The sequence below is a fragment of the Gymnogyps californianus genome, chromosome 1, assembly GCF_018139145.2.
Source record: "Gymnogyps californianus isolate 813 chromosome 1, ASM1813914v2, whole genome shotgun sequence".
Lineage (NCBI taxonomy): Eukaryota > Metazoa > Chordata > Aves > Accipitriformes > Cathartidae > Gymnogyps > Gymnogyps californianus.
In genome coordinates, this window is record NC_059471.1 from 153,181,085 (window position 1) to 153,209,012 (window position 27,928).

A 27,928-nucleotide genomic window follows, 5' to 3' on the forward strand; every position below is an offset into this window, starting at 1 on the left:
TAGGACATGAGAAAGCCATAGGCAGAGAATTTGGAGGAGAGGTTTTGTCAGAGTTATAGTATCACAGGAAAAGCAACAATAGAGCAAAGCTAATCTCTCCTTTTAACTCATGCTGATTTTCAGAACTGAAAAGCTTACGCAGAAGACCTCCCTGTGGATTTTCTTCATGGTTTTGCTATGGATCCTGGTTCTATGTATACACAAGTTTTCTCCTTTCTTTCATATGTGCAATGTAGGTTTCATATTTTGTCTCAAATCGCTTTGGTCTTGCAGTTTTTTCTTTTTTTTTCTTTTTTTTTTTTCATGGGAGATTATGTTTGGCTAGTGACATTGCTGACCACTGCCCATTCTGGAAAAGTATTCAGTTGGAAGAGTCTAATTCCCCAAGTGTTGATTGCCACCATGACAACAGCCAGGCCAATCAGATTTACACCCAGGCCAGCTTTCACCTACAAAAGCAAGATGCATCAGAGCACGATCAACGACAACTTGATCAAAAACAGTTAACATGGAAAAAAGAAGGCAGTAGGGTGTATGTATGTGTGTATACTGACTTATATATAGTGTGATAAATTATGTATACTGATTTCTAGAGCCAAAAAAACCACAATGAGTATTATGTATCAGAGCGTACATTGTGGGAGTATTCAGGAGTGATAGTGTCCTGGTTTTGGCTGGAATAAAGTTAATTTTCTTCCTAGTAGCTGGTATAGTGCTGTGTTTTGGATTTAGGATGATAATAATATTGATAACACACTGATGTTTTAGTTGTTGCTAAGCAGTGATTATACTAAGTCAAGGACTTTTCAGCTTCTCATACTGCCCTGCCAGCGAGGAGGCTGGGGGTGCACAAGAAGCTGGGAGGGGACACAGCCAGGACAGCTGACCCAAACGAGCCAAAGGGATATTCCATACCATATGACATTATGCTGAACAGTAAGACTGGGGGGAGTTGGCTGGGGGACACCGTGGCTCAGGGATTGGCTGGGCACCGGTCAGTGTGTGGTGAGTAATTGCATTGTGCATCCCTTGTTTGGTATATTCTATTATTATTGTTATTATTATTATTATTATTATGAATTTCCCTTCCTTTTCTGTCCTATTAAACTGTCTTTATCTCAACCCATGAGGTTTACTTTTTTTTTTCGGTTCTCTCCCCCATCCCACTCGGGGTGGGGAGTGAGGGAGCGGCTGCATGGTGCTTAGTTGCTGTCTGGGGTTAAACCACGACAGATAGTCAGAGGTTGATGCAGCTCATTGGAAAGCTGCTCAGTTTGTCACTTGAACTTCTCAATCAGATAATCAGAATGGGGAGTTATACCACACATAGCAGGGTGATAACTTCATGACTTACTGTGGAGCTATGTGATAAATCTATTTTCTCATGCTCTCCTGTGCTTGTCTTAACAGGTCAGTGCAAAGGATTGTGTACTCGCGTTCTTTGATACCTCTTTAGACCATTACATTAATAAAAAATAAAGATGAGAAATGTGCGTGTCCTACAGCAGATGTGTGGATGTTCTTAACCTGACAGCTCGGCCACATAACAGCAGTGCAGATCAATATGACTTTATATTAGCACCAATATCGTCGTTATTATTATTGGCTACTGGATGTGGGGACAAGGTGTTGAGGTTGCATGAAGCATGGGAGGATATACCTGATCTCAAGACTCACCATATCTTTAATCTGGCAGTGCCCGTAACTGAAGACAATGGCATTTGGAGGATTACCCACTGGCAGCATCACCGCAAATGAGATACACATGGTGACCGGAATCAGGGTGTATAAAGGGTTGATAAGCAGGGTTTCTGACTGGAAGGAGAGAGGGAGAGAGGTGTTTCACTTAACCAATAAAAGCCACTGCTCACAATTAGGATGAAAGGACCCTCTGTGCTTTATGTGAAGATAAGATTCTGTGAACCTCATCTCCCTAGTTTCTAAACTTAAGTGTGGAAGTCTGTTTTGTTTTGGTTTTTTAGAGTAGTGCTATAATTTGGAGCTGGTCGTGCTCCAGGGATTTCTCTTGAGACATTTCACACTGAGGGAGGGTGGAGATTGCTACTATAAGGGTGCCTTTGCTCTTTCTCCCACTTGTTCTCCGTGTTATTCTGTGTTGTGTCTTCTGGATCTTAACACTGACTGCCACTTCAGTCTTCATCCAAGAGAAGTCACAACAGGTTGACATGAAGAACTTACTTCTTCCAGTTGCTGAAGATACTGATACCATTATGTAAGGTCCTCCTGAATGGTGGTTAAGAAAACTAGTTGTTCGCGGTCCAAATTCGCATGGTGAGAAGGCCGTGATGATGGAATATTCTGTACAGTGGTCTAGAGAATTGTTCTTCCACTGCAGCCTTCAGTGGTGGTGAAATTTTGCATTTTCATTTGCATTGTTATGGCCTAGTTTTATGTCAGAGGGAAAGGGAAGGGTATTCACAAGGCTAACTTCATTTTGGAGAGGGAAGTGTCTCCAGGTTACTTTTACAGTTAAAAAAGACAGACTGCCTTAAGATGGCAGTTCAGACTACTAAAAGTAGATTACTGCTCTAAATTTCTCTTTAGAAGAGTCTCTTTCTTCATGGAGCAGAAGTAAATCTGGACTCATAAGCCATATGAACCTAATTACTTATTTTCATCTGACCATATCTTCATATTACCTCAGAGCTGTTCACATAACGTACTTTGGGACAACCCCGTAAAATTGTTATAATAGGGAAACATGATTAATGACCTGCATTCTTGGTAAGAAAAGCTTCACATTACATAAAAGAAAAGAAACAAGACTCTTTTCTCTAACTGCTATTCCAATATAGAATGAAATTTGTATCTCTTTCCTCTGCCTTTGTCACCAGTCTCCTGATTTTTTTCTGTCCCTTACAAACATCTCTGTTTTCATACAATCATATCATAGAATCATAGAATGGTTTGAGCTGGAAAGGACCTTAAAGATCATCTAGTTCCACCCCCCCTGCCATGGGCAGGGACACTTTCCACTAGACCAGCTTGCTTTCCATGTTGGATGATATTACGTTCACCAGATCACCCCCTTGAACACATTTAAATCTGATATAAAATTCAGTACTACAGTCTTTTCTACTAACTAATGAACAAACACAAATGTTTAAAATAATATTGTTAAGAGTATCTCAAGCTTTATGTGGACTTCACCTATCTTGTTGATTGCATTGTCACCTTTTCTTGTACTTAGACTATGAATCCCTCAGCACAGGAGCTATATTTTCACTTTGTCTGAGTGGTATTGGATAAATTTTTTGGTGCTAAAATATGCTTTTAGCTGCCCAAGTTTATTATTTTTCCTAAGCCCAAGACTGCAGAACAGTAACTTGGGAACCGAGGCTGGGTTTCATGTGAACAGAGTGCCAATACCGTGATGTCCTGAAACTTTCCCATGAGCCTGTCAGGTAACAACAAACTAAAAATGCCATTGCTTTTACTCACCATGCTGCATAAAATAGGCAGAAAGATGGTTATAGTTGCTGGATTACTAACAAACTCTGTTACCAGGGACACCAAAATGCAGGCCAGCAGAGTTACAGCCCAGTAGGGAAGGCTGCTCAGAGAGAGCATTTGGCGTCCAATCCATGTAGAGAGGCCAGAGGTCTGGGGAAAGGACAGAAGTGCAAGAATTACTAAATACTTAGTATGATTGTAAGACAGATCCTTCTCTTTGGGGCAATTTGCATCAGAGAATCCCACCAGCAAATAAAAAAAGTTTAGGTCAATGCTTTCTGCATTTGCTTTTGTTCAGTAGACTGGATTTTACTGCAGCGCCTAATAAATAGTTGTCCATAGTAACAAAGAGATACATTTGGCAGGTAATAACATTAAAAAGGCACCAAGGCTGATCTTCCCTCTTTCTTCAGCATGTGAACTGGAGTATTGCAAATTGGTGATGAAGGATTGCACAGCCTGGGTAGAATTCATTTTGAGATTAAAATACACAAATTTAGTTGTCTACATGTAGGAGTCTATAGGAGAGCTAGATGGATATTCATGAATTATACTGAGTGTAGATATAGTCAGTAGAGCCTAGAGTATGATTTGTCCAGTCAGCGCTAGGAGCTTGACTCAGTTGCCTAAAGAGGAGCATCCAGTGGCAGCTGAGATCTTCCCTCTCTGTCTGGTAGCTGCTAGTTGAGAAAGTGTGAGGTGTCCCTCAGATCCTGTCTCATGTCTGCCAGCCTTGCAGGAATATCTAGATATTCTAAAGCATCTGAAATGGCAGATGCTTACACAATTGACTTGAGCCCTAACCATCTTTTTGTTAGCTAGATAGCTGTCCACTGAGTGCAGGGAGTAGGGACTAGGTTGTGTACAAACTTGGAAGTATCCACATTGTAAATCCAAACTGGGGAGCATACAAAGGGATGAAAGTCCAGGTTTATAATTTTTTTAGGAAGGAGAATAAAAATCTAAATCAGTACCTTGCATCCAGCTGCTAAGGCATAACCTCCTCCAACCAACACGACAATCTCCCAGGGCATGGTCTTCTGGAAGTCCTTCCAGGTAATGATGGGATCCAGTGTGTTAATGTTTGTTGATTTTTCACCATCTCCTATATCAAAATAAAGCAAGTGTGTGACCAGTATTACATTGGCCTTTTTGCAAAGATCTTCACATTTTTCACACTAATAAGAATAATGTAATATCCATGGGAGTTATCTTGAGAACTATCTGTGAGAGAGGTGAAGAAGTGCGTAAACTATTTCTCTGGTTAGCTTGGCCTCAGAAAATGCAGCACATTAATTCCAAATGTCCTGACTTCCCCTTGGCTGCTCTGTTGATGTGAATAGTTACATTCTATAGCTTTTTGAGGGACTGTGTGCTCTGTTCAGTATACGCATGTGCAGATTATCTGTAGACTGCAAACATGGAGTTACAATGGGATTATTTTCGCAAAGAAGGGCATTTTCTCTCTCCAGTAGGCCATGAAGCTTGATAAAGTGCATTTATGCTCCTAGGTTTTATCTGAGGACATTATTTTTTTAGATGCCTAAGTATTTTCTTGAAGTAGGAGTTAGAGAGTGTCATTTTTCCTCAATGTTGCATAATATATGTCCGTATAAAAAATAAACATATCTATATACATTTGTAATCTCTACATAAGACTCTATGCAGGCAATTCTATTTTCATACAGGACTGCTGAAAGCCTGGCACAGCAAACTGATCAATACCATTGAGTGCTACCCAAACGTGAATGTGAAATAACAATCATTATTATTATCAAGAAGACTGGGAGAGAAGCATTGTGCAAAATTGGAGCTTTGTCTGACATTTACTGACCTCTTTTGTGTTTATTTTATGACATTATCAATGATTTCTGCTGTATAAGTGATGACCAAATTATTTACTAGAGCTTATCTTCAGCCGATTTTGCAAACAACTGCATTATAGTTCTCTATATGGAACTCCATCTGAACCTTTCCTAAAGCTCAGTCCTAAATTTTGATAACTCTGTTAACACAAATGAGGTGGTGGCCTCAGATACAAGATCTATTTGTCATCTGCTGGATGAGACAATATGAATTAAAGCAACAAAAAAGGGGGTTTGATGTAGGAAGGGCTGGTATCAGAGGAGAAACTGAACCCTGACCTTCCACAATAAAAATCTCTTCTTGGAACATTTTACAGAGAACAGAAAAATGTCATTAAAAGCACTGGAAAATGTGCCAGATCTCTTTCTTGCTGCATCCTCCTCACCTTTTTCCCTTTTTCCAAAACATGGCTTTTTTGCTGGAATCAGGAAAAGGAGAAAACCAAGAAATACAGAGACAGTGGCATCAGTCCGGTAACCTTTTCTAGGAAAGAAAAAATTGTTTTCTCATAAAAACACACTAACAAACAGAAATATTTCCAAACAAGGTACATGGCTCCAAGCAAATTGTTGCAGGTGAAATTGTATTTCCACATCTGAAGTCTTACTAACAGCCCACTAGAAAAATATGTCTGCATATCAAGGATACAAATTGGATTTTTTTCCCATTTATTAAACTGACTCCTATAGCCAACTTCAATCACTGCTCAATAATTTTTAACATTCCAGTGAAAAAAAGAAATCCCTTTTGGTTTACAAATCTATTAACTCGGGGGTACAGAAAAATAGTGTGTTTACTAGAAGCAAGAAACAGTAAACAGATTCTGGGGAAAAGCCAAACCCAAGTGATCCTTTAGAAATGAACTGCAATTGATTTTAAATTAAATGTTTAAAACTCATTCTGAAGAAGTATTTTGAGGAGTGCCAAACTCCAGAGATCCTCAGGAAATCCCAATATTAGAAATTGGTTTTGTGTCAAAATTAGGACAAAAAATTAAAATAATTTTATGCAGTAGAAATGTAAAGAAAATTTAAGTTCAAATCACTTATTCTTTGATATGCATTGTGTGTTATAGTGACTTTTAATATAATTTCTTTCAAGATTATTTAAAATAAAAGAAAAATTATTTGCTTCAGTCACCATTCAATGTAATATTTAATTGAAATGGACATTTTCTTGATAAAATTCATCTTCAGAAAAATACATTTTTTGTCAAAAATTATTATTTCAAAATAAAATTGAAAAACAAAAAAATTGATTTATAGTTGCAATCTGTTCCAGTAACAGCTTCTCTATGAATGCACTAAAATGTTTTAACTTCAGAATCTGACCCTATTTTTTTACATTTGAAATGTTTATTTTACTTTCTCTAATTAATTCACTCTGCTTACTGAGAAAGAATACAATTTGCCACCATGTGAACAGATGTAGTTTTAAAAGCAAAAATCCTAATTTTTGAATAAAGACTTCATTTTTCACCACCTTGTTAAAAGTGCTGCTGATGTTTTAAGGCCAAACATTATTGCAGAAAGTCAGAAGAAGCAAGGCCATATTCCTGTTTAGGGAATTTCACTTACTTTTCAAAAAAAGATGACCATCCTGGTACAAAGCCAGGCTCACGAGTAAACCAAAGCAAGGTCATCAGAATGAAGAAAAATCCAGTCACCATCTCAGGATAGCTAGAAATAAAAGCAAAAAAAAAGCTAGGCATTAAATCCAAGGTCTGTCTGAAAACCCAAAAGCAAGTTCCAAAAGAAGAAAGAAAGTAGAAATTGGTTCCAAAAAAAAGGATGAAAAACCATACGGAAAACAGAAAGGAAGATTACTTTGAATTAAAGAATTCTACATTTGGCTCCCAGCCGAGAGCCATCTAAACCCAGTAAAAAATAGGCTAAAAATATCCGTCTATGTTTGCAATTCAATAATTCATGGGCAAGACCTGAAGGAAAATATTTATAAATGCTTGTTTTGTATTTGCATTATTGTCTGATTAAATGTGTTAACAAGATAAAGCTCATGTTACTATTCCACTGTAAACACTTTCTATTGCATTTTTTAAGTGTAGAAAGCGTAAAAGCAAATGACAATGTAAATTAGCACAGATATTTTAAACACATGTAATAAATATAAGATGACTTGAGGATATTGAGTTTTAGTTTAGGATATATTTAAATTAAGTATGGTTTCATATTTAGGCACAGTCTGAACAACAGTCTAGATTCAGAGCTGATTGTATTCAGCAAGTTGATCTGTCAATATTTCAGTTGAACAACACAAAAATGTTTTGGGAAGGATGGATTTTATGAGGTATCATCCCTTTTGAAAAATTAAAATCCTGCAGAATAATCTTTTCAAGAGACATTTCTTGCCACCATGAATAAAGATTATGGGCAACAGGGAGGGCTGGACGTCTCATGGCATGGGAGATTGCTGCAAAGCCTTTGCTAACAGTGAACTTCTATCCACCAAAATAACTACGTGCCTGAATTGGGAAGGGGGGCCCTTTAATGATTTAATTCAAAGGTAGAGACAAACCTTGACTCAGATGACCTTTGGACCCTGGTATAAACCTGAATCTTTCCTTTTATTTCCTTTTTCTTTAGAAATAAATAAATGAGTAAATAAATGCATGCTTGTAACAAAGTCTTCGATTTTAGTTCATTTTTGCATTTAGTTCTACTCCTATCCTGGAAAGGAGGAGAAAGAGTTGACAGTTTAAAAATAATCTACATGAGCCAAAGGCAACGTGGAGGGCAATATAAGAGGATGGTCCTGCCTAAAGAGGCAAATTGCTGAGGAAGGCAAGTCTGTTTTACCTAACATTTCCTAGTTTCTTATACTCTTCTTGAATTCTTCTCTCTGACATTTCTTCCCGTTTGGTCTTCTTCTTCTTGCTCACAGAACAGGTCTCTTTAAAACTGAGGTAGATAGCACAGTAAAATTAGACAAGGGCATCAAGTGAAAAAAAAAGTCATAAAAAATAACAGCAATGAGGCAAACTGGAAATTCCAGTTGCCAGGGTCTGTTGGGAGAAGATGTGACTGGGGCAAGGCCTGATGGCAATGGGAAGGGAAATTACTGCATGTGATCTTTGCATAGTCTAGTTTCCAGATCTTCTGAGAATCAATCCTAGACATAGTAGGAAGGTCCCAAGGGTGCTCTGACTAGTACTGACTGGTATCACTGAGCTATCTTGAGCTGTGGCTGGGCTCCCTTTGTGTAGGCTTCCTCAAACAGCTGGCGGTAGCTAGACTTTTCTGGTGCCAGAAACCTCCAAAGGCTATGGCTGATTTCTGTCATCACATGGTAAGACTGTGACAGAGGCCAGCTGTCACAATCAACAGATTTTTTTAATGGGGGAACTGTATGCTTTCCACTTGAATCAGGGGTATCCAACATATACGGGGCCTCGTCTGGCTTTTGAGCCCAGGTTTGACTTGAATATTCAGGATTCACAGTAAGTAATGGGGAAAAGCTGTGCTTAGGATCCCGATAGCTTTCACGACCTGTCTGCTTCTACTAATACTAGCTGTTTCTAAACCAGGCACGATCAGTGTAGCACCAAATTGCCTCTGCCACAGAGGGCAAGGCAATCAGCCTAGTGTTTTGTCCTGGTGAAAAATGTCTGTACTTCTGCCAGGGACGTACAAGAACAAACACATTTCATAGCTGAATATATTTAAACCTGCTATACATTTGTATAAAAATTAGGTGAAGTCCTTAGTTTATTCAGATTGCGTCATACTATAACGAAGCCTGGACATTCCTAATTGAAATTAAGATACTTGCAAGCGCACTTTAACCTTTTCCTTTTATTCTTCCCAGTAGCATCACTTTGCTGTGCTTTGAGGCAAGGATCTCTGCTTTTCTGCTCCAGCTGTGCCCTCTGTCACACAGAAGTGTGTGGAGTGGGTTAAGAAACCTCTGCAAGCTAAGCCAGTCTAAAATAGGCTGCAGCAGCAGGGACTTCAGTGACTGAAGTACCATGGGAGCACAATGGCCTGCTTTTATAGTTCCTGCTTTTATAGTTCCTGCTTTTATTTTAATATCTCATTTGGTACCCCACTAGAGATCCATGCCATAGCACTGGCCAAACCATGGATTACAATCTCCCTCCATGTATCTGGTTAAGGCCAGGTTCTCAAAGGAATTTGCGTAGCTCAAGATGCAGCCAGGCCCTGTCTGGTTAACAAAAAGTCTTAAAAAGGCTTTTCATTTCACTTGTAAATGGGCACCTATGTGACACTTGTTTTTAGGGCATTTAGCACTGCCCTGCACCTATAAGTATTTAAATTTCCTTGCAAAACTTGCTGTTAGACTCCAGTAAAATGTACCAGCTGTAATGCAGCTGCTGGAAGAGAAGACCTGTATGGTTTATAATGGCCAGTTCTATAGTAACGATTCTACCCTTAGCTCTGCTTTGCTGGCAAAAATCGTCTGGTGTGTCCATTATCCTTCCCCTTTGACCTAGTCTAGAGCCTAAAAAGCAAGTCTGACATGTTGTTCCAACTGGGCCAAGTAAGAACAGATTGATGACACTGGGCTTCCTAGGAGAAGAACATGAACGTTATGGGAATTCAGTAAACATTTATGCACAGGCATTAGGCAGCTGTTTCAACATGTTATAAGTGTTTCTAGGCTTAGGAGGATGTGAAGGCAGAGTATTGTAGCCAAGCTCCTAACATAATATGTTCTTTAATGAACTGCAGTGAATAGGAGTCAGAGATTAAGGAGGCTTGGAATCAACCAGTACTTCTCAAAAAGTCGATAAGGCTTCAGTCTCTGTTATTATTTAGAACAACATTAATCAGCATGAGGTCTTGGATGCAATGTGGAATTTCAATTATATTTATTAAAAAAAAAAAGTAATTGAGGGTCATGTTAGGGCCTGTTTCCTCTCAAGATTAAAAAAAAAAAGGGACTTATTTTAGCCTTTTAATTTGGAACTACAAGGCTCAGGAGACTGACTGAGAGAAGGACATGGAGCTATTCACCTCTAAATTACCTCTTTAAATCTAGTCAAGGTCAGCAGCAAGCAAAAGACATCATTTCATTCATTGTCTCAGGTGAAATAAATTAGTGATGTCAGTTCAGCTTACTTTTAAGAGTAAACTAAATCAAATTAAGGCCACTTTAATTCTGAGTAAATGTGTCTGTACCACAATTTAATACAGATTAACTAATCCACTCTAAATGCACACATTTAGTCAATTTTCATTAACTTTGCTGAGTGCCTCTACAAAGAGAATACATGGTACAAATGAACTAGGAGACTCAGCCTTGTTCTTATTTTGGGGCTAAGGGACTTACTGGTATCAAAAGGTATTCATCTCTTATGCTGTAAGTCCTTTCCATTTTAAAGACAAATATATATGGAGTCTCTTTACCTTTAATTTTAACTGGTCTTACATTAATTTCATTGAGCTGGGGGCAGATCTGAAAAATAACTTGTTCACTTGCAGTTATTTTTCTATTCATCTTTTAAGCTGTACTTTTCCAAAAGGACTTTTAACAAGATTTTTGGTCCACAACGGGATCCTCATGGTCATGAGAGTCAAAAAATCAGCTGAATGTGTAGTAAGGATTTCCATCAGCAATACCTAGGCACTTCACTCTCAAGCAGCAATACTGTACACTGCTGTCTATGTGGCACAGCTAAGCAATAAGATTTCCTCCGGTAATTGTTCTGGCAAGAAGGAGGAAGTTGTGCCTTAGTTTTTGTCATTTGCAACTGGAAACATCTTTATGAGACATGTTCTAGAGGAGCCACAGATGCCCTGCTTTCGTAATCCATGCATCTTGAACAACCTGCACTCACTTGCAACCCAAGAACAGCCAATGCATCCAGAACCAAGTCAGGACCAACATGATGAGGGAGATGGGGAAACTGAACAAAAACCAGGTTCCAAAATTCACCACTTCAGCATTTGGATAGTGGCTGTAAAGGAAAAAAAGGATGCACAAGAAGTTAGAACAGTAAAAGGACAGGCATCTCCAATATGCATAGATGCACACACACATATATGTATATATATTTGTCATGGCATGATAGAAAAATTGCATCAGTGTGTATTTGCAACAGCTGCATTATATGTGCATAGTGAAACCAATTGCCAAAGAATGTCAATCATTGACCACACCTGACCAACAGACGAGCCATATAGCACTTCACACCTTTAAGACCAGATGCTCTGAAATGTCTAGCTAGCTTCAAAAGCTGTTAGAGTTACCAGGAGTGAAATTCTGGCCCTACCTGGGGTTTTTGTTAAAGATTTTTTAGTGTTGGCAGACTTAAAAATGATTTCACCCAGAATCTCTTTGTATGTCTTATTGTGGACCACACAAATAATGACTATAGTCTGCTGGGCTCTGACAAAGATGTCTGATATGTGCATTTGATGGAACTGTCATAACAGCAAGATCTTTGGAAATTCTGTAAAATCCAAATCCTTGGGTTAAGGATGGCTTCTGAAATTAGTTTTCTTCGCTACCACCATTTCAGAGTGAGAAATGAAGGATAGCATGGCAGCAGCGGCAGCAGCAGATGATCAGAATCAGGTTTAAGCTTGGACACATATCTGTGCATGAGGAGAAGTACCACCAGTCTTCTGACAGGTAACATTCATGTCTTTGAGAGCCCTGGGCATATATGATAAAGAAAATACTTAGCTGATCAGAGAGCTGCTTCCCATCTTCTCTGAAGCAAGGGTATAAGGCCACATTTCTAAGTTTCTTTATTTTTGCACTAGATGTTGAGCAGCCCAAGTACCACTAGTTTTACCTCTAGGTTTACCGTAAGAGCTCTCTTTCTAAGAACACATAGAACAACTTGAAGCTGATTTTATGACATTTCTTCTTTTGTGAGTACTTTTCTTTATCTTCTTTGCTATATCTTCATGGCTTTAGTGTTTACTTTTCCAGAGTGCCTGCTGCTTGCATGATCATCAGTTTGTAAAATAAAAAGAAGTTGCTGGAGAAACTTAAATGTTACCACGTGCTGAAGAATTTTTATTTTGCATGGAAGAAAGACATGGATATGTATTAACTTAAGCTCCCCCTTTCAACCATTAACCATTAGTAATAACATTAGAGTAGAGGAGGAAACAAAATTGCCTTCAGAGAGACTGTCTTACAAGGGTTCCTTGAGGTAGTAAATAACCCATTGGGAAAGCCACAGAGATGATAATGACCCAACCACCATTCTCACACAACCACAATATCACTTACTTGTTGAAGTGCTCTAAGAATATAAGGCTAGTGGAGGTCCCTATGATGGTTGTCAGTCCTCCAATCGTTGCCGCGTAGGAGATACTCAGTGAGAGGCATTTACAGACCATGTGGTCATGTCTGGTCTGATACCGGTACTTAGTACTCAGGCCCAGTTCTGAGGGCTTAGGAGGCAGGACCAGTATCTGAGCCTGTGAGGGGATACATTCACCAAAGAAAGCAGGTGATCAGAACAGCAGCCCAACTTGCTCTAATGCCATGGTGATACTGGTCCCAGAGAAACAACAGATTTGCGTAAGAGGGGCCAGTTTTTTCTTCACAGGGATTAACTGGGATCAGAACTAGAAACCTGTCCAGGGGCATGAAATTGCCTGGTCTGTGGCAGAAATGTAGGACAAACAGTAATCGGACTTCTGGCTATGATTTGGGCCAGCTCCAGTTCTGACTGGAATCTCAGCGGGATACCAAAAGCCTTTGTGAGCTGCAGGGGTGGGATGCCAGCACTGCAGCAGTAGGAATCTATAATCCTTGAGGCTTATGAGCAGCCACCAGACAAATGCTTGGTGCAGTTTTTGCTCTTATACTGGCTCAGGGCCTCTAATTAGTGCTAGGGGTCTCAGAAACAGCATGAAAAAGGCTGGGCAATGGGAATATGGAAGAAAAAGCTGCAGGAAATTATTGCTCCAAAAGAAGCTTTCTTAGCAGTGACAGGAAAGTCTCCATGTTGGTAAATGAAGTTCTTGTACTGGGAAAAAAGGTACAGTACTTCAAGGCACTTCACATGCAACCCAAGGCTGTAATTTAGGATCAGGAAAAAGGCAGCAAATGGTTCAGATAGATTTCTTAAATTTATCAATTTGGATTTGGGTTTATGTTGTAAAATCTGTCATGCTATAGGCTCATCATCATCATGAGGGTACCCTGGCTAAAATCCCTGTAGGTTAAAAGTGAAGTGAATATGTATGTTAGTTACAAAATAACCATTGAATGTGTATGGGAAATGGGTACAAGAGGAAATTAAGTAAGTGTCAGGAGCAGCGCATTAGCCTTTTTTGGAAACATACACTCAGATTCTTTTGAACTGTGAATGCAAATTTGTGTGTTGATTTTAGCCTAATCTTCCCTGGACATCAACTTATGCCATTAAGATACTACATAATTGTAGTCCAAAAAGCAATCAGTTCTTGGATCCACTCAGGAGAAGTAGAAATACTGGAATGGACTGATGTAATAGAGGATTTTGAGGGTGGATATTTGGCAAGACAAAAAGGGGGTGGATACTAAAGACTACCTAACAAACTGGCTGAACAGTTAAATGGTCCGTACCTGCTGCTGGTTTAGTCCTGAGTAGGATTTTGTGTGTCAGGGATGGTTATTTTTGAATTGGGCTATTTTCCAAGGAGGCTTTGCAGAAATAAAGTGGGTAGAACAGCAAATAAGAAGGGAAACTTGTGATCACATTACTGAATGTAAAGCTAAATGAATTGTACTAGCCATTGAGGGAGGGTCTTCTGAACATACCTGTGCTGGGGGCATCTAAATGGGAGCAAGAACTAGTAAAGGGTGAAGCCACGACTGCTGTAAGTTGATGAAGAATGATTCCACGTAACACAGCTTACAAGGAACAAATATGAACCAGTGGGGGGCAGGTGATGTTCACATCTGTCTTTTCCCTCACCCCCTGGGTCTAACATCTCCTTACCTGAGGTAGGTGCTGCCCATGGCTCTTAGAATTCATTGTTCCAATAGGGTTGGCTATCATGTGCACACCATTCATACTCTGTAGGGAGGCAAATGCCTTTGGATTAGCCTTTCTTCTGTTCCTAGGGGCACTTAGATTAGAATTTATGATGTTTTGTAAAGGTCATGGGTAGTGAGCTTTTGGGAAAAAAAAACAAAACAAAACACTAAAATTTCAGCTGTAAACTTTACACTGGGAGAAAAAAAATAAGATTAAAAAAAAACCAACCTGATTTTATTTTAAAGTGATCTTAAAAGTCAGATTATAATAAGTTTAGATCTTCTCCCTCTGCCATGTAGGAGAATCTAACAGGTCCCTTGCTAGAGGCTATGACTTTGTGATATGTGTAGGTTTTTCTAGTAACTGAGCTGTCTCAGATGCAGAAGCTGGCGATACCTGGACAATAAAAGATCATATCTGAACTTGCTAGAAACCATATGGAATTGTTAGTTCACTGACTGGATCTCAGGATCTCCAGCAATAAGTACAACAAACACTATAGAGCTAATGTTCCCCAACTTGAGTTGTGCAAGCAGGCTGATAGGTTAAATACAAAGCAGGACATTCTGCAATACGTAGTCTCTGCCAACAACAACTACTTGTTTGAAATAAAGGAATCAGCAGTTTGTTGCAGAGCTGTGTGGACTCTGCTCCGATGGTTCCTGCATTAGAAGACAGTGTAGCTCAGAAGATACTACCTATGACAATACCTTTGACTGCATCAAGGAGCTGAAGTCAGTAGTAGTAGCACTAAAAACAAAGAAAGGAAAATATACTTTAAAAATGCCTGTTCACCCAGCTCCCTCAAAAGGCACACATCATGGATAGGAGGGGCAACATCTGTGGGAGAACTAATGCCTACTGAAATGGTGAAGAATACCATTTATTAGTACCTCTTATGTGGTGTCCTGGCCAGATACGTAAGACTCGTCATTATGTTTCACAGCTCTAACTCTAGCTGTGTAGCAATGGGGTTCCACCTCCATGCAAGAAAAAGTATGTGTTCTAGGTAATATACACCGCATTCTAGGAATGGACTCCATTCACAGTGGAGTGAATCATCAGGCAATCCAGCACTACTGCTGTCTTGTTCTACTCAAGTTCTTTCTCCGCCAACCTCTCCAATGCTGTTTCTGGGCACCTACCTGCACCACATTAAAGCCTTCACTAAAATCTGTCCTGTGGACTATGCAAACAATTCACTGAACTTCTACTTCGACATTGAGAACAGATGTAATTCCAGAAGGTGTGCTATTTATCTTTTCCCACCAAATTTCAAGCTCTTTTTCAAGTAATACTATTTTAATAATAATTCTGTTATGAAATATCCCACACATACTCTTCAATAGGGCTTAAAGGGATTAATGGCACAATCCCAAACTGAAAATTTGATTCTATATTGCACAGAAAATATGGCTGGGGTAAAAAGAGATAACAGAGGGAATATTGGAGAACCTGTTAGTCTCCAGACTAATGAGAAAACTATTTAGATCTTGCAAGTTAACTTAAAGTCATCAACATGTGCTGTTTGAATCATAATGTTTGTTTTAAAGTAAATTTTTAAAGTGTAACAAGATCTTGTTTCTCTTTTATTTTCAACACTTGTGAACAATATAGAAGGAGCTCAGGAAAGGACTGTGCAATTTATTCTCACACCTTGTAAGAAGATGCTCCTCAGGATTTAGCCTATAACATAGTTTTAGGACAATAACTTTGTATATTTTCCTGTGTATATTGAACTGCTGGTTAATTTGATAATTTGACAAAGAAATCAGTCCTTTCCTTGATTTTCCCTTTTCACCTTACTAGATTTTACCCCAGAGAGAGATCTGTTTGAAACTGTTAGTGTTTCAAACTTCTGAAGAACTTTTTCTGTATTAAAAGAAATATTTTACAGTATTTTTTGGGAGGAGGAGGGTGTTTTTTGTTGGTTCTCCCTCTCCCTGCCCCCCTGCTCTCATCTCTCTCTGGAATGCTCTTGACAGTTCAGACTTTCCTCAGGAATCCTCTGTAAGAGTCTTCCCTCTGGGTATGTCCTGTGGGCACTCCATACTGTGCTTGGATCCTCTCCATCGCTGTTCCTTCAGGGGAACAGAAATAAAAAGCTGTGGACAGCACTCTCTTATACAGCACAAATACAGACTTCAGAAGATCTTTCAAACCCTGAGAAACATTTTCCTCCTCTCTAAAATGGCCATAGTGTTAAAAAATAAATGAATACTGGGAAGCTTTAGTGAGATCCAGACCATTACATTAATCCCATTTCTCATATAAGCCTTCCTTGTCTGTCACATCTGAAACATTCACTTGTAAGCTTCTGCTTGCCCTTCCTGGCTCTACTCCTGGGTTCATCTCATTGCAACCTGTGTAGGGCTCAAATCTCCAGTCGTGATGTACAGGGTTCATTCTTACTCCTCATTGATGAAGATAAGCTCCAGTGAAGGTTGGCGATGCTTTTCGCTGAGACCTGCAACAAAGGAAGAGAAAGCAGCCCCTGGGGTAAGAACTGAGCTGAGCCCCTGGGCCACACCACTCAACCTGGAGAAGCTACTGCAAACAAAAGCTTGTCCAAACCGTCTCAGGTACTCTGTGACCCTTATGCAGCATTTATTGTGTCGCATTGTCCTGATCACATGCCTCTGGCAATTAAAAGACTATCATACCTACGTATAATAGGCAAGGTTAGATGACACCATTTTCAGACTGGAATCTGTGAATTGAAAGAAAAGAGAAATTCTTTTCTTCTCAAGTCCTTTCTTTCTGGGAAGGAATGAACAAAATGAACCTTAGAGCTCTTATCAATTTTTTTTGTGGCACTTGCTCTGACCTGGGCAGCCTGGAAGGGTAGGGGTAGAATGGGCAAGCGTGGGATTGTCACAGAGCACACTTTTGGGCCTCTTCTACATTTCTTTGTCTTTCTTCTCAGAGGTTTCCTTCCAACCCCCTAAAATTCTATGACCGAAGAGTTTATGACACAAAAACTCCAGTACATACCCTAATTCAACAGAAATAGTTTCCCAACTCCAATTCTCCCATCATATCTCAAAACTTTCTTTCATTTTTTGAAAGATATATCAGAGTACAAAAAGAAAGAGTACAGACCAGCATCTTTGGCAGTACAAGTCAGACAGCTCTGACCTTGATAGAATTTGAATAATGTGTATCAACGAGTCTGGTCACTGATAAACAAATGAGAAAAGAATGGCCAATATTGACAAATACCTATTGGCTCGTTTTCTTCCATAATGGTGCTGCCTGCAGTACTGATGACCTCACGCTCCTCCTCAGCATTCACTAGCTCCTGGAGCACTGCCTCCACAATTGGCATCACCATGGCTGTGGTGGATGTGTTGGAAAGCCACATGGAGAGCACCGTGGTGCAACACATAAAGCAAAGAAGCAACCTGGAGTACAACACAGGGAAATCTTCTTGAGGCACTTTCAGAAATATTAAAGGCCTCTTTGCCTAACATTTTCATTAGTCAACTGATAACTACATGGGGTCTTTTTGTGGGCGCCAAAATATCATGCTGTGCGCAGATAAAGTGTTGCCTTGTGCTGAGAACTGTCATGACAATGTAACATTGGAAGCCGTTTGCTGTCCGACGTGGAAATCAGAATGTGATGTGAGCATATCCAGGATTTAATCATCCTTTTGTGTTTGCTAAACAACAGGCAAAGAATGAATAGAGAGACTAAAATCAGTATGAGTAAAAAATAGAAAGCAAAGGGACAACAAGGCAATGAGTAGGAGGTGGCAGAAAAAGGATGAGAAAATTTGTAAGCTTTCAAACTCTGAAAGCAAAGGTGGGTAGGAAAAAGAGCCCCAAACCAAGCTAGCTTTTGCCCATGGATGGGGAAGTCGGAGTTGTTATTTGCTCTTTCAAGCTGCTGCTGTCAGCCTCAGACTACCCCAAGGTCAAAGGTTCACTCACATGCCTGGCTTTGCTCCAGCCATCATGACCATGCGCAGGGCGATTCGCTTGTGGAGATTCCACTTTTCTACAGAAGCTGCCACACAAATCACACCCATGAGGAGCAAAGTTGTGTTCTTGAAGTATTCGGCAGCCACCTGCATTAAGGGCAAGGGGGAAACAGTTAAAAAAGCAGGAACTACCCTACACAGAGAGCATGCTGAATGAGAAGAAATATGGTTTTGTAGATTTTTTCCCCCTAGAGAAAGAATGACAGCGAGCTGGAGAAAATGAAGAATTCGTAAGTCAAAATGTTCTCTTTAATCTCTTTCATGTTGTGTTTACAAATAACAAGGCTCTATACCCACTTGTTAGTAGGTTTCTCAGCTTTGAAGAGATCAGGAGAAATTTTACTTCTCTGAGCAGGTTGTTCACTGTCTGCAGTTAATCATACTCAGCTAGGCCTAGACTGAAACAGCCACAGACAAACCTCAGCGCTGAAGGCAGCTTATTCATGTGCCTCATCTGTTTTTTCATTCTGGAGATGTCGTTGTCTATCTTGTTTGTATTTCTTATCTCTTGTTCAACTGTTGGGCAAAATGTGACATCCCTAGAACCTGCGGCTTCAGAAAAAAGTCCTTTGGGACAAGCTTTCCAAATGCAATGAAGAAAGGTTGGGATATTGCTGTGATGATCCACAAATCCTGTGCCAGAACTTTTCACAATGGAAATCCATCTCCATTGTATTAGGAAAACAGGACAAAGTTTCAAAAAAGAGAACTTTAAATTAAAGAGGATGAGCAAAAATCGTCAGCTGGCTCAGGAAAAAATTCAGAGACCACGCATGGTCCTCCAAAGCAGCATTCTTGAATGTGGGGCTTGCTAAGATACAAGGAGATGTTCTGTGAAGTGACTGCAAAAATAACAAATGAAGCAAACCAAAACATTCACACACACACACACTCTCTCTCTCTCTCTCGTGTGAAAGCAAACAAATGGGAGAAAATAAAAGTTACAAACAGATGCTTGGAGTCTAGCTAAATATTTCATTTCATTCTGATGCAATCCTTCCCAAGCTGTTGCTGGAATATTTTTCAAAAACCATCGTTTCTTCATTTTAAAACAATTAAAATCAGTAGAAGCAGTATTTTTTCCATTGTCCTCAGTTATACTGACACTCCTCCATAAAAGTGCAAGAATGACACTAATGTTATTTTGTGAAAGGTGCAGCAAGTTAAGTATTTAATTATATTTATTTAATAAATCCCCATGGTGACCTAAATAGACTTGGCCATCATAGTTGTGTGCCAGAACTTTTAAATATCACTTCTTTGGCTTTCTTCCACTGGTTTCTTTCTCATTAACTTTCCTTATTTTCCTGCTACCTTGTTAAAAAAAGATCTTGAACTGAATGAAGGGAATCCATCAAGCCAGCAGCACAAAGCATCTGTTGTTTTCCTTTGTTCCTTTTACAGTCATTTTTGAGAAACAAGTGAATACTAATATTCTTATTAATACACACATACACATATACGACACACTGGCTTATGTTCTTAAGCCCCTGTGAGTTATTTGTAGCTTAAACTGCTAGGCAAGAGCCCTGTTTCTTTGGCACTCCAGAACAGCAGACTGGAAATACTGCAGCATCATCAGAGTTGTTTATTTTACAATACAGGGTTTTATTTCTGCTCCTAAAGTAAATAATACATTTTCTGCAGTAGTCTGACTGTCATTTAATTTGATATTACATTGAATTTCTGTCAGACTGCCCTTAAATTTTCCTTCTCCAATATGCTGCAGAATTTTGTAATGAAAATGTGTAACTACTTTACCTTTATGTTAGGAAAAAAAATCCTGAAAATATTTAACTGTGTTGGTATGGAAATGTATCTGATTATATTACACAGTTGTTACACCACTGGGAGGAATGAGACAGGTCATAAAATTCTTGGTTCATGCTTGACTCCATCCATTTATGGGTATGCCCAGTGCTAGATTGTGTTAGAAATTCAACAGTTTTATGGTTGCTATATATCCTTCTGTGTTCCTATCTGTATTTCTAGTCCTTGTAAATCAAGTGGGATGCCCCCTCACCCCCAAAAAAGAGAGAGAAAAAAGCAGGGGGAAAAAAGCTGTAGATGAAATAAAACAAATTCTTGGCATATTATGAAAGAAAGTAACATTCAAAAAAACCCTCAAGTAAGCAAATTCAGAACTGATCATAGAGACTTTTTTGTATGGCTACTCCTTTGCCTTAGAACTCATGGCTACAAGGCAGCACTCTGGTTACAGCCTTGGAAAAAGGACTAGACATTCACCTGGATAACAAAATTATCTGGTCTTATACAGTAAATGGTAGCTGTTTTTAGAATATATAGCCTCTTGCTTTATATATCTTCTATAATAAATAAAATTGAAAGGAAACTTTACAGTTTATCCCATAACTGCTGTTTACATGATTTTGGAGGAGGGGAAAGGTGGGATCCTTTGATGCAATAGGTTTTGGGAATTGTTGGTGATGCAGTAGCTGACAAGATGGACACCCTTCTTGGCTAATATAGCCTTTCCTATATCTATCTTCAGTAGAAGAAAGAGCTGGTTGGCCCAAGTTACACATTACAAGATGTACACTTCTTCCTCCCATACCGCTTAGTCTTGCTAGTCCACTAAGATTAGTTTTATTCAGATAATTAACTGACAGTAAAAATATTAAATGATAAAAAAGTGCACACTGGTCTGACCTCACTGGACTTCATGACTCCAAAAAGTGGGTATAGGAAAGCAGGAACTAAGGCTGCTGCACCAAGAGGTACCGCTTCAGAGACCCAGTATACAGCCGTCACGATCAGCACGTAGGCACATGAGGCTTCCTGTAGGGAGAAAGCACAGAGGTTACGTGTTGCTGCCCCACCACTTGCTGTGGAAGCCTTGTGAACGCGTTCATAGGACTCATCAGACTGCTCGTGCCTGGACTTAAAAAAATCGACGAGGACTGCATAAGGACCTCCTCAGGTAAAGCTGTTTCAGTGTGAAATCTAGGCTACCATCTGAAAGGCCAGTTCCAGAAGATGATGCTAATGAAAGGTTTCACACATAAGATAGGGCAAAACATTGGGATAAACATATTTATCAGCAAAATAATGGTTCCAAGTGCATTTACAGATTTGTTTGATATCCATAATCCAATATTTACCAAAAGTTCAACTGTGACTCCTCAGGTTGGGCCTGTGGAGCTGGTATTTCTACACAGCTTTCTCTCAAATATTGAACCAGAACAGGAACCCGTAGTTTTCAGGACCAGATGAGAACGTTCACATTTGCCATAGCATGGGTAAAGCTACATTGTGGCTCTTTTGGGAAATACTCTGAAAGCTTGCTTTTTCTAAACAGTGTGCAAACCTACATTTTTTGTCAGTTGATTTTATATTCTCAGGTAATTTCCACAGACCCTTGGAAGAAGACCACAGACCCGAAGGGCTTAGAGGCAATGGGTTAACAGAGTTAATCAAACAAATTCGCTGCTGTCCAAGGTTCTGTTAGAGAAAGCCATGACAAGATCGTGCTGAGCATTCGTGGAGAGCTGGTATATGATGGAGAAAGGTGCTATCTGCTGAACGTTTTTTACACGAAAACACAGCTAGTCCACGAAAGTATTCTGGTCCATTTTTTAGATGGGTATGTCTTTATTTATGGCGTTCAGTGGAGTTCTCCTTAGGCTCAGTTTGTTATGCTTAGAAACCTGGAGTTATTTCCTGCTAATAATTACAGAAATTACCCTCAGGAAAATGTTTTCCCTTTCCTTTTCTCAAATTTGAAGCCAGCTCCTCTACTGGGTCTAACTAGCAGTTCTACAGAAGCTAGTAGGTCTGCACTGATTTACACCAGCTATGTACCTGTTCTTCACTATTCACTGGATGTTCCGTATGAACTTACTGAGCTATATGGATTCACAGCTCACAATTGCTATTGTTTAGAAAATTCACTGTCCATAAATGCTATTTGAGTGTGCTAAAATATAATTTAACTACTTCTGTTTCCTGACTGGATGACTCCCAAATTAAGCAGCTTTCAAGAAGTCACACAAGCAATTCCCACAGATCCTTGTGCAAATCAATAAGCGTGTATTACACTTCACTCTTTTGCAATCAGTTTTGTGAACAAGGTGGTAAAGTCTAAAGTAAGACTATACAGGGATGTGGGTTCAATGGAATGAATCAATAGCTTGTATTTAAACTCATGTTTATACATGTCCTTTTTACATTACCTCTAACAAAGAGCCACCACAATCAGCTGTTCCTCTTTTTTAGTACAGCTTTTAGTAATAACAAGCAGAACACAGCCCGGAGAAAAAGTTAAGATAGATTGCTATGTGCCATTTCTTTTACTTACTTTAAAATTGTAGCCAAGCTTACTCAGAAGCTTGGGTTTAAATTAGCTGCCAGACCTTGCTCTGACTCCTATTTCAGAAAAGTGTAACATTAAACAGTTCTCATTCAAGTAAGCAGGGCCACCAAATTAACTGAAATAAGGTTATCAGGAAAAAAAATTTCCCTGAATCAGATAAACTCCAATTACTTTAAAGACTATAAATAAAGAGTACGTGAAAGGCTATTGGAGGAATTTAGCTCTGGATTGTTCCTTTATGGATGGACAAATACTGTGAACCACACACAAATGTGCATATTTGTTTCCCTTCCTTAAGTATTATAGAAGAGTGGTTCAGGTTTTAGGCTCTCCAGTACAGGTTTCACTAGTCCTCTATGATGAGGTCCTTCAGCAAAATATTACAATAAAGATTGTATTGCAGTAGTAGCTTCATTGCTACCAATAAAAAATTATGAGAGGCTAGAGAAGGTTGGCTTAGAATGGATGAGATCAGAAAGGTTTTTGTAATATTCATGGATGTCCTGATTTCTGCTGGGATAGAGTTAATTTTCTTCCTAGTAGCTGGTACAGTGCTGTGTTTTGGATTTAATATGAGAATAATGTTGATAACACACTGATGTTTTTAGTTGTTGATAAGTAGTGTTTATAACAGGTCAAGGATTTTTCAGCTTCTCATGCCCAGCCAGCAAGAAGGCTGGAGGGGCACAAGAAGCTGGGAGGGGACACAGCCAGGACAGCTGACCCAAACTGGCCAAAGGAACGTTCCATACCATATGACGTCATGCCCAGTATATAAACTGGGGGGAGTTGGCCGGGAGGGGTGGATCGCTGCTCGGGGACTGGCTGAGCATCGGTCAGCGGGTGGTGAGCAATTGCATTGTGCATCACTTGTCTGTCTTGGGTTATATTTCACTCTCTTTTTGTTATCTCCCTTTTCATTACAATTATTATTATTATACTATTTTATTTTTTCAATTATTAAACTATTCTTATCTCAACCCACAAGTTTTACTTGTTTTTGATTCTCCTCCACATCCCACTGAGGGGGCGGGGAGGAGTGAGGAAGCGGCTGTGTGGTGCTTAGTTGCTGGCTGGGGTTAAACCATGACAATGGATTATGAAGCATGCATTTTATAAAATGGAATTGCTATGCTGTTTGAGACTCCAAAGACTGGTGTTCAGTTTGTAACAACTGCAAATGATCACTCAGTAAAAAACTAAACAAATAATTTTGATTTAAAAATGGAAATAATTTTAAAAGTGAGATAACAGGCATTAGAGATTTTTAGTAATTTCTACTAGGAAGACAAAACTATTTTAGATGAGAGTCATGGAACTGATGGATTGGCTCATAAACAGTAGCCAACTTGCTGCTCAGTCACCTTTAAGTACATTATACTTCATGATTAATATTCAACAGAGAGCAGAGCATAGGGTCATTTTTGTTACCTAGTGACTATTATTTGACACATTTTTTTATTTTTTAACTCATTAGTTTCTGCTAACAAACTACTATGTTTGCATGGGCTCTGTATGACATCCAGCAGTTGTCTGAGGAGAAAAATGCCTTTTAATGAAAAAGCATTGATTTTCATTTTAAAGCAGTGTAGATGTAAGATCCAAGAGAGATGTTTTGCCAAAATTCATAAAATTAATTTCACCCTAGCCTGATTCCAAACTATTTTCTCACTCCAAAAATATACTTCTCTCTAATTTCTTTGAGCATAGATTGTTATTTTCTATTGCTCCTCTGTGTGTAGCAATAAAGTAGACTGATAGTGGAAATGGAATAGGACAAAAGGAAGTTGCATCTCTATCAAAACATAGCTGGGATGGGCACTGAGTCTTTGTGTTTCCTATACACTAGGCTGTAATCAGTTTACAAACAAAACTAAAATAAAGCACATTTTAAAATGGTATAAAACTGGGTAGCAAGTACTAGGAAAGCCAAGTTTGATAATCTCCACTAAAAACTTAATCAGCTTGTCTAGCAACTTTCTTTATTTTCTTAGTGCTTTAAACCAGCTCGTTTCCAAGAGAAACCGTATTAATCTCTTCTATTTAATTGAACTGAAATTTTATATTTAATTAATGGTTACCAGAGCTACTAAGTACTGGACTGAACTAGTAGCTGTATAATTTTAACTGTTTCACCCTTTTCACTTCTTGTTGTACAGCTGAAAATTACTGTTAAGCCCACCTCAGGGCTTGAAGTAGGGAATAGGAAAACATGTGATGGTTGGAGGGACTACCACCTATCTTCAGTCAGTCCCTTAGGTGAAAAGAAAAGAGGAGCTGAAAGAAAGCCATGGCTAAAAATTCCACAATAAGGGTCATGCATAAAACTTTTCTAACTAAAACATCTGAGGATCTCAGAGTGATTAAAAAGAAGAATAAACTCTTGCCCACAGTGAGATTTGCCCACTTAAGGATGTGCATTGCATATCTTGCATGCAGGCATGTGGTCAAGCTGTGCAAAGAAGAAGTAGTCTAGCCCCTGGACTACCGTCTTTGAGCTGATGAGATCACACTATAATTCCCTCCCTTCAGCTTGTGTAAGTAAAAACAAAGGTGAATGAAAGTATGCCATCCGTGGCTGTTCAGAGCATGTTCTGTGCTTTAGGGTCCACTCTGCTGATTTGGCATGTCAAGGTGTTAACATCACCTGATGCTGCAGGTCTCTCAGCTTACAGCAACTCTTGCTGACTTTTGAGGAGTCATCCACATGTCCTTGATTGGGTTCAGTGTGGCCACAGGATCAGTGGTCATAGGAGACCCTGCCCACAACTGACTGAATTCATGTGGCATGCTTTATGGTATCACCAGTGGCTTTATGAAAAAAGGTGGATAAAGATTAAAAAAAAGAGGCAAAAATGCTCCTAAGTCACTGTTAACAGAGAGAGAAATAAGGACAGAATGAAAAAGACCCACAGTTTGTAAAGCACACGATGTTTTTTTCCGTATGTGTCATGACCTGAAAGGCACTTATGCATGTACCGAACCTGCTGTACAAGTCATAGTTCAGGTATAAACTTTGGACAGGGAAGAAGAATTCAAGCTAATTTTCTCAGGTTTATTGTTTATCCAACCATTTCTTGTCACAAAATAATAGAAAAGAAGCTGTGGACATTATTCCCATTAGCTGTATCTACAAACAATTCTGAGTCCTCGTGCTCCCTTTGATTGCTCTTGCCACTACACATGTAATGCTCCTTTGATATTTCCAGAGCTGTGCTGATAGCACCAAAGAAGCTGCAAGCTGATTCCCTGCAGAAATGCAAATATAAACCACCTGGTAATTTTGATCTCTATAAGAAAGACAGAAAACTAATGTAATTGTCTGATAAATGAAAATATAAGTGAGCAGGCGACAAATTTAATCTTCAGGTTTAAGAAGTAATCATAGTCAATGGATTGTAACAAAGTGACCACTACACTAAACCACTTGTATAGTGTATTGTCAACTGAGTTTATTTGGTGTAGATGTTTTCTTAATAGCATTATAAACATTTGTCCAACTCTGGGTCAGATTCACGGCTATGCTTTACCATCTGTGGTCATTCATGTATATATAAAGTGGATGTAAAACATCATCTGATGGCTTTTCATATCACTTTGCAGTAAAGCAACACCATGAGGTGCAGAGTAATAGCACAGAGGAGCTTGTACTGTATAACAGCAATTCTTGCAGCAATACTGTCAGTGAACTTCTGTTTCAGCACCCATATGATGCTATTACAATTTCCTTGGTTATTAAAGAGTTTCCTTATTACATCTTGTGCCTCTGAATCCAGTAGGGAGCAAACATGAGTGACAAATTTTAGTGCAGTGAATCTCATGTTTCCTAGGAGAGGTGCTCAAGGGACATAGAGCGTGCTGCAGTTACAGTGCCATATGGGCATGTCAGGGAGTATCCGTTCTCATGTCGCCCTTCCAGTGACATTGGGGGAGATTAAACCCTTTTTTAAAACAAGCCTCTCTGAAAAGGTGAGCCCTGCTGTTCTCTGAAGAAGAGCATGATTGTCTGTTATTCATTCCCTCTCTTGAAAGAGAAGAGATGGAAAACTACTCTAAGAGGGCAGCCGAGATATACATTGAAGTTCAGAGCAGGAAAACCCCTTCAAAGTGCAACACACAGTTCAGTGGTGTAGGAACATTTCCTTTCTATGAATCCTGTTTTTCTTTCAAAAAATATACTACAGTTTTATTTTTGAAAACTGCTGTACAATTTCTAATCCTTTGCATTTCTATTTGATAAAGTAGTAGTATTCATAAATCCTGTAGTACTAGAAGGAATAATTAATCTTTAGCAGGGTAGAGGAAGGAATGGAAATTGCTGCACCATTTGGCCAGATTTATGTCTAGCACTATGGAAGCACCAGCTGCAGAATTTTTAATACATTGCAAATTTTGATAAGTTAAACATCACCATCTCTATAAGGTAGGAAAACATGGTTACTTTATAGTTTACAACTGCAGAGACATGCACAGAGAAGAGTTAACCACATGGCCAAGGGTACTCAGTAGCTCCAAAAGAGTGTCAGGAATGCGGCTGCATTCACTCCCATTCCCTGGTCTGCGTGTTAAGCACAGATTATTCCCTCCTTTGTATTGTTGTGTATGTCTCTGAGCCATCATTTATTAGCCACTGCCAGAGCTGCAATATTTCAGTAGAGGTGCCTACACCTGCTTTAGAATAATGGATGCCATATATGGTCCTTCATGTCTGTCACTGAGTCTTAGCTCCTGCCTCACTTGAATTGCTGTCCTATAAACCCACACTAAACTGAAAGTCCCTCCATGCATACTTATTATTAAAAACTAAAGACACTAAAAGTATTCCTTTTAAAAACCTCTCCTTAAAGAAAATTTTATTGGATATGTTTGTTCTGTTCCCCGTTCCACACACATATTATTGTAGAAAAAGAAGAGGTACAATATTTCTGCTTTAAAGTAGTGCTTTACTAGCTTCACCTGGTTCTTCAGCTCTGCTTGTGACATGACTCAAGGTAGCTCTAATTCTTACTGTGATGACTTCTCAGTGACCTTTCCAGTCCTTCAGATTTGAGTCCTTGATTTTTCTAAGAGCAATGCTTATTTATGTCTTTGCCTTTCTTTTTGTACATTGCAGACTTAGCATGACTACCTACTGCACTCAGAGGCTTTGTTAAAAAGAAAATGAAAATGTACTTACGCTGCTGGGGTATAAGAGTGGCAGAGGAAGCAGCAGAAGTGGAATGAGAACAACAAGCAGGAGATTTCTGGATCGGATAATCTCCTTCATCATTGCCATACTGTTTTACTTTCTGGTGGCTTTCTT

At 39.2% G+C, this 27,928-nt stretch overlaps 1 protein-coding gene across 1 annotated transcript; it reads right to left on the reverse strand.

Moving 5' to 3' along the window:
• Positions 1-311: 311 nt before the first annotated feature.
• SLC13A4 (solute carrier family 13 member 4) lies at positions 312-27,901 on the reverse strand. Its single transcript, XM_050905820.1, has 16 exons — positions 27,803-27,901; positions 20,964-21,092; positions 18,244-18,380; positions 17,531-17,712; positions 16,721-16,775; positions 15,019-15,058; positions 14,270-14,347; positions 12,568-12,758; positions 11,159-11,278; positions 8,157-8,258; positions 6,918-7,019; positions 5,726-5,823; positions 4,449-4,579; positions 3,463-3,624; positions 1,678-1,815; positions 312-449 (listed from the first exon to the last, which is right to left on the reverse strand). The coding sequence occupies exons 1-16, from the start codon at positions 27,899-27,901 to the stop codon at positions 312-314; spliced, it is 1,902 nt and encodes a 633-aa protein (XP_050761777.1).
• Between the last annotated feature and the right edge of the window lie 27 nt (positions 27,902-27,928).

Excerpts from the sequence above, each read along its gene's own strand:
- SLC13A4 (XM_050905820.1), bottom strand. The coding sequence starts at position 27,901 with ATGGCAATGATGAAGGAGATTATCCGATCCAGAAATCTCCTGCTTGTT. Across the intron at positions 12,759-14,269 it reads ATGGGCAGCACCTACCTCAG|GCTCAGATACTGGTCCTGCC; the intron begins GTAAGGAGATGT and ends ATCCCCTCACAG. Across the intron at positions 3,625-4,448 it reads CCTTAGCAGCTGGATGCAAG|ACCTCTGGCCTCTCTACATG; the intron begins GTACTGATTTAG and ends TCCTTTCCCCAG.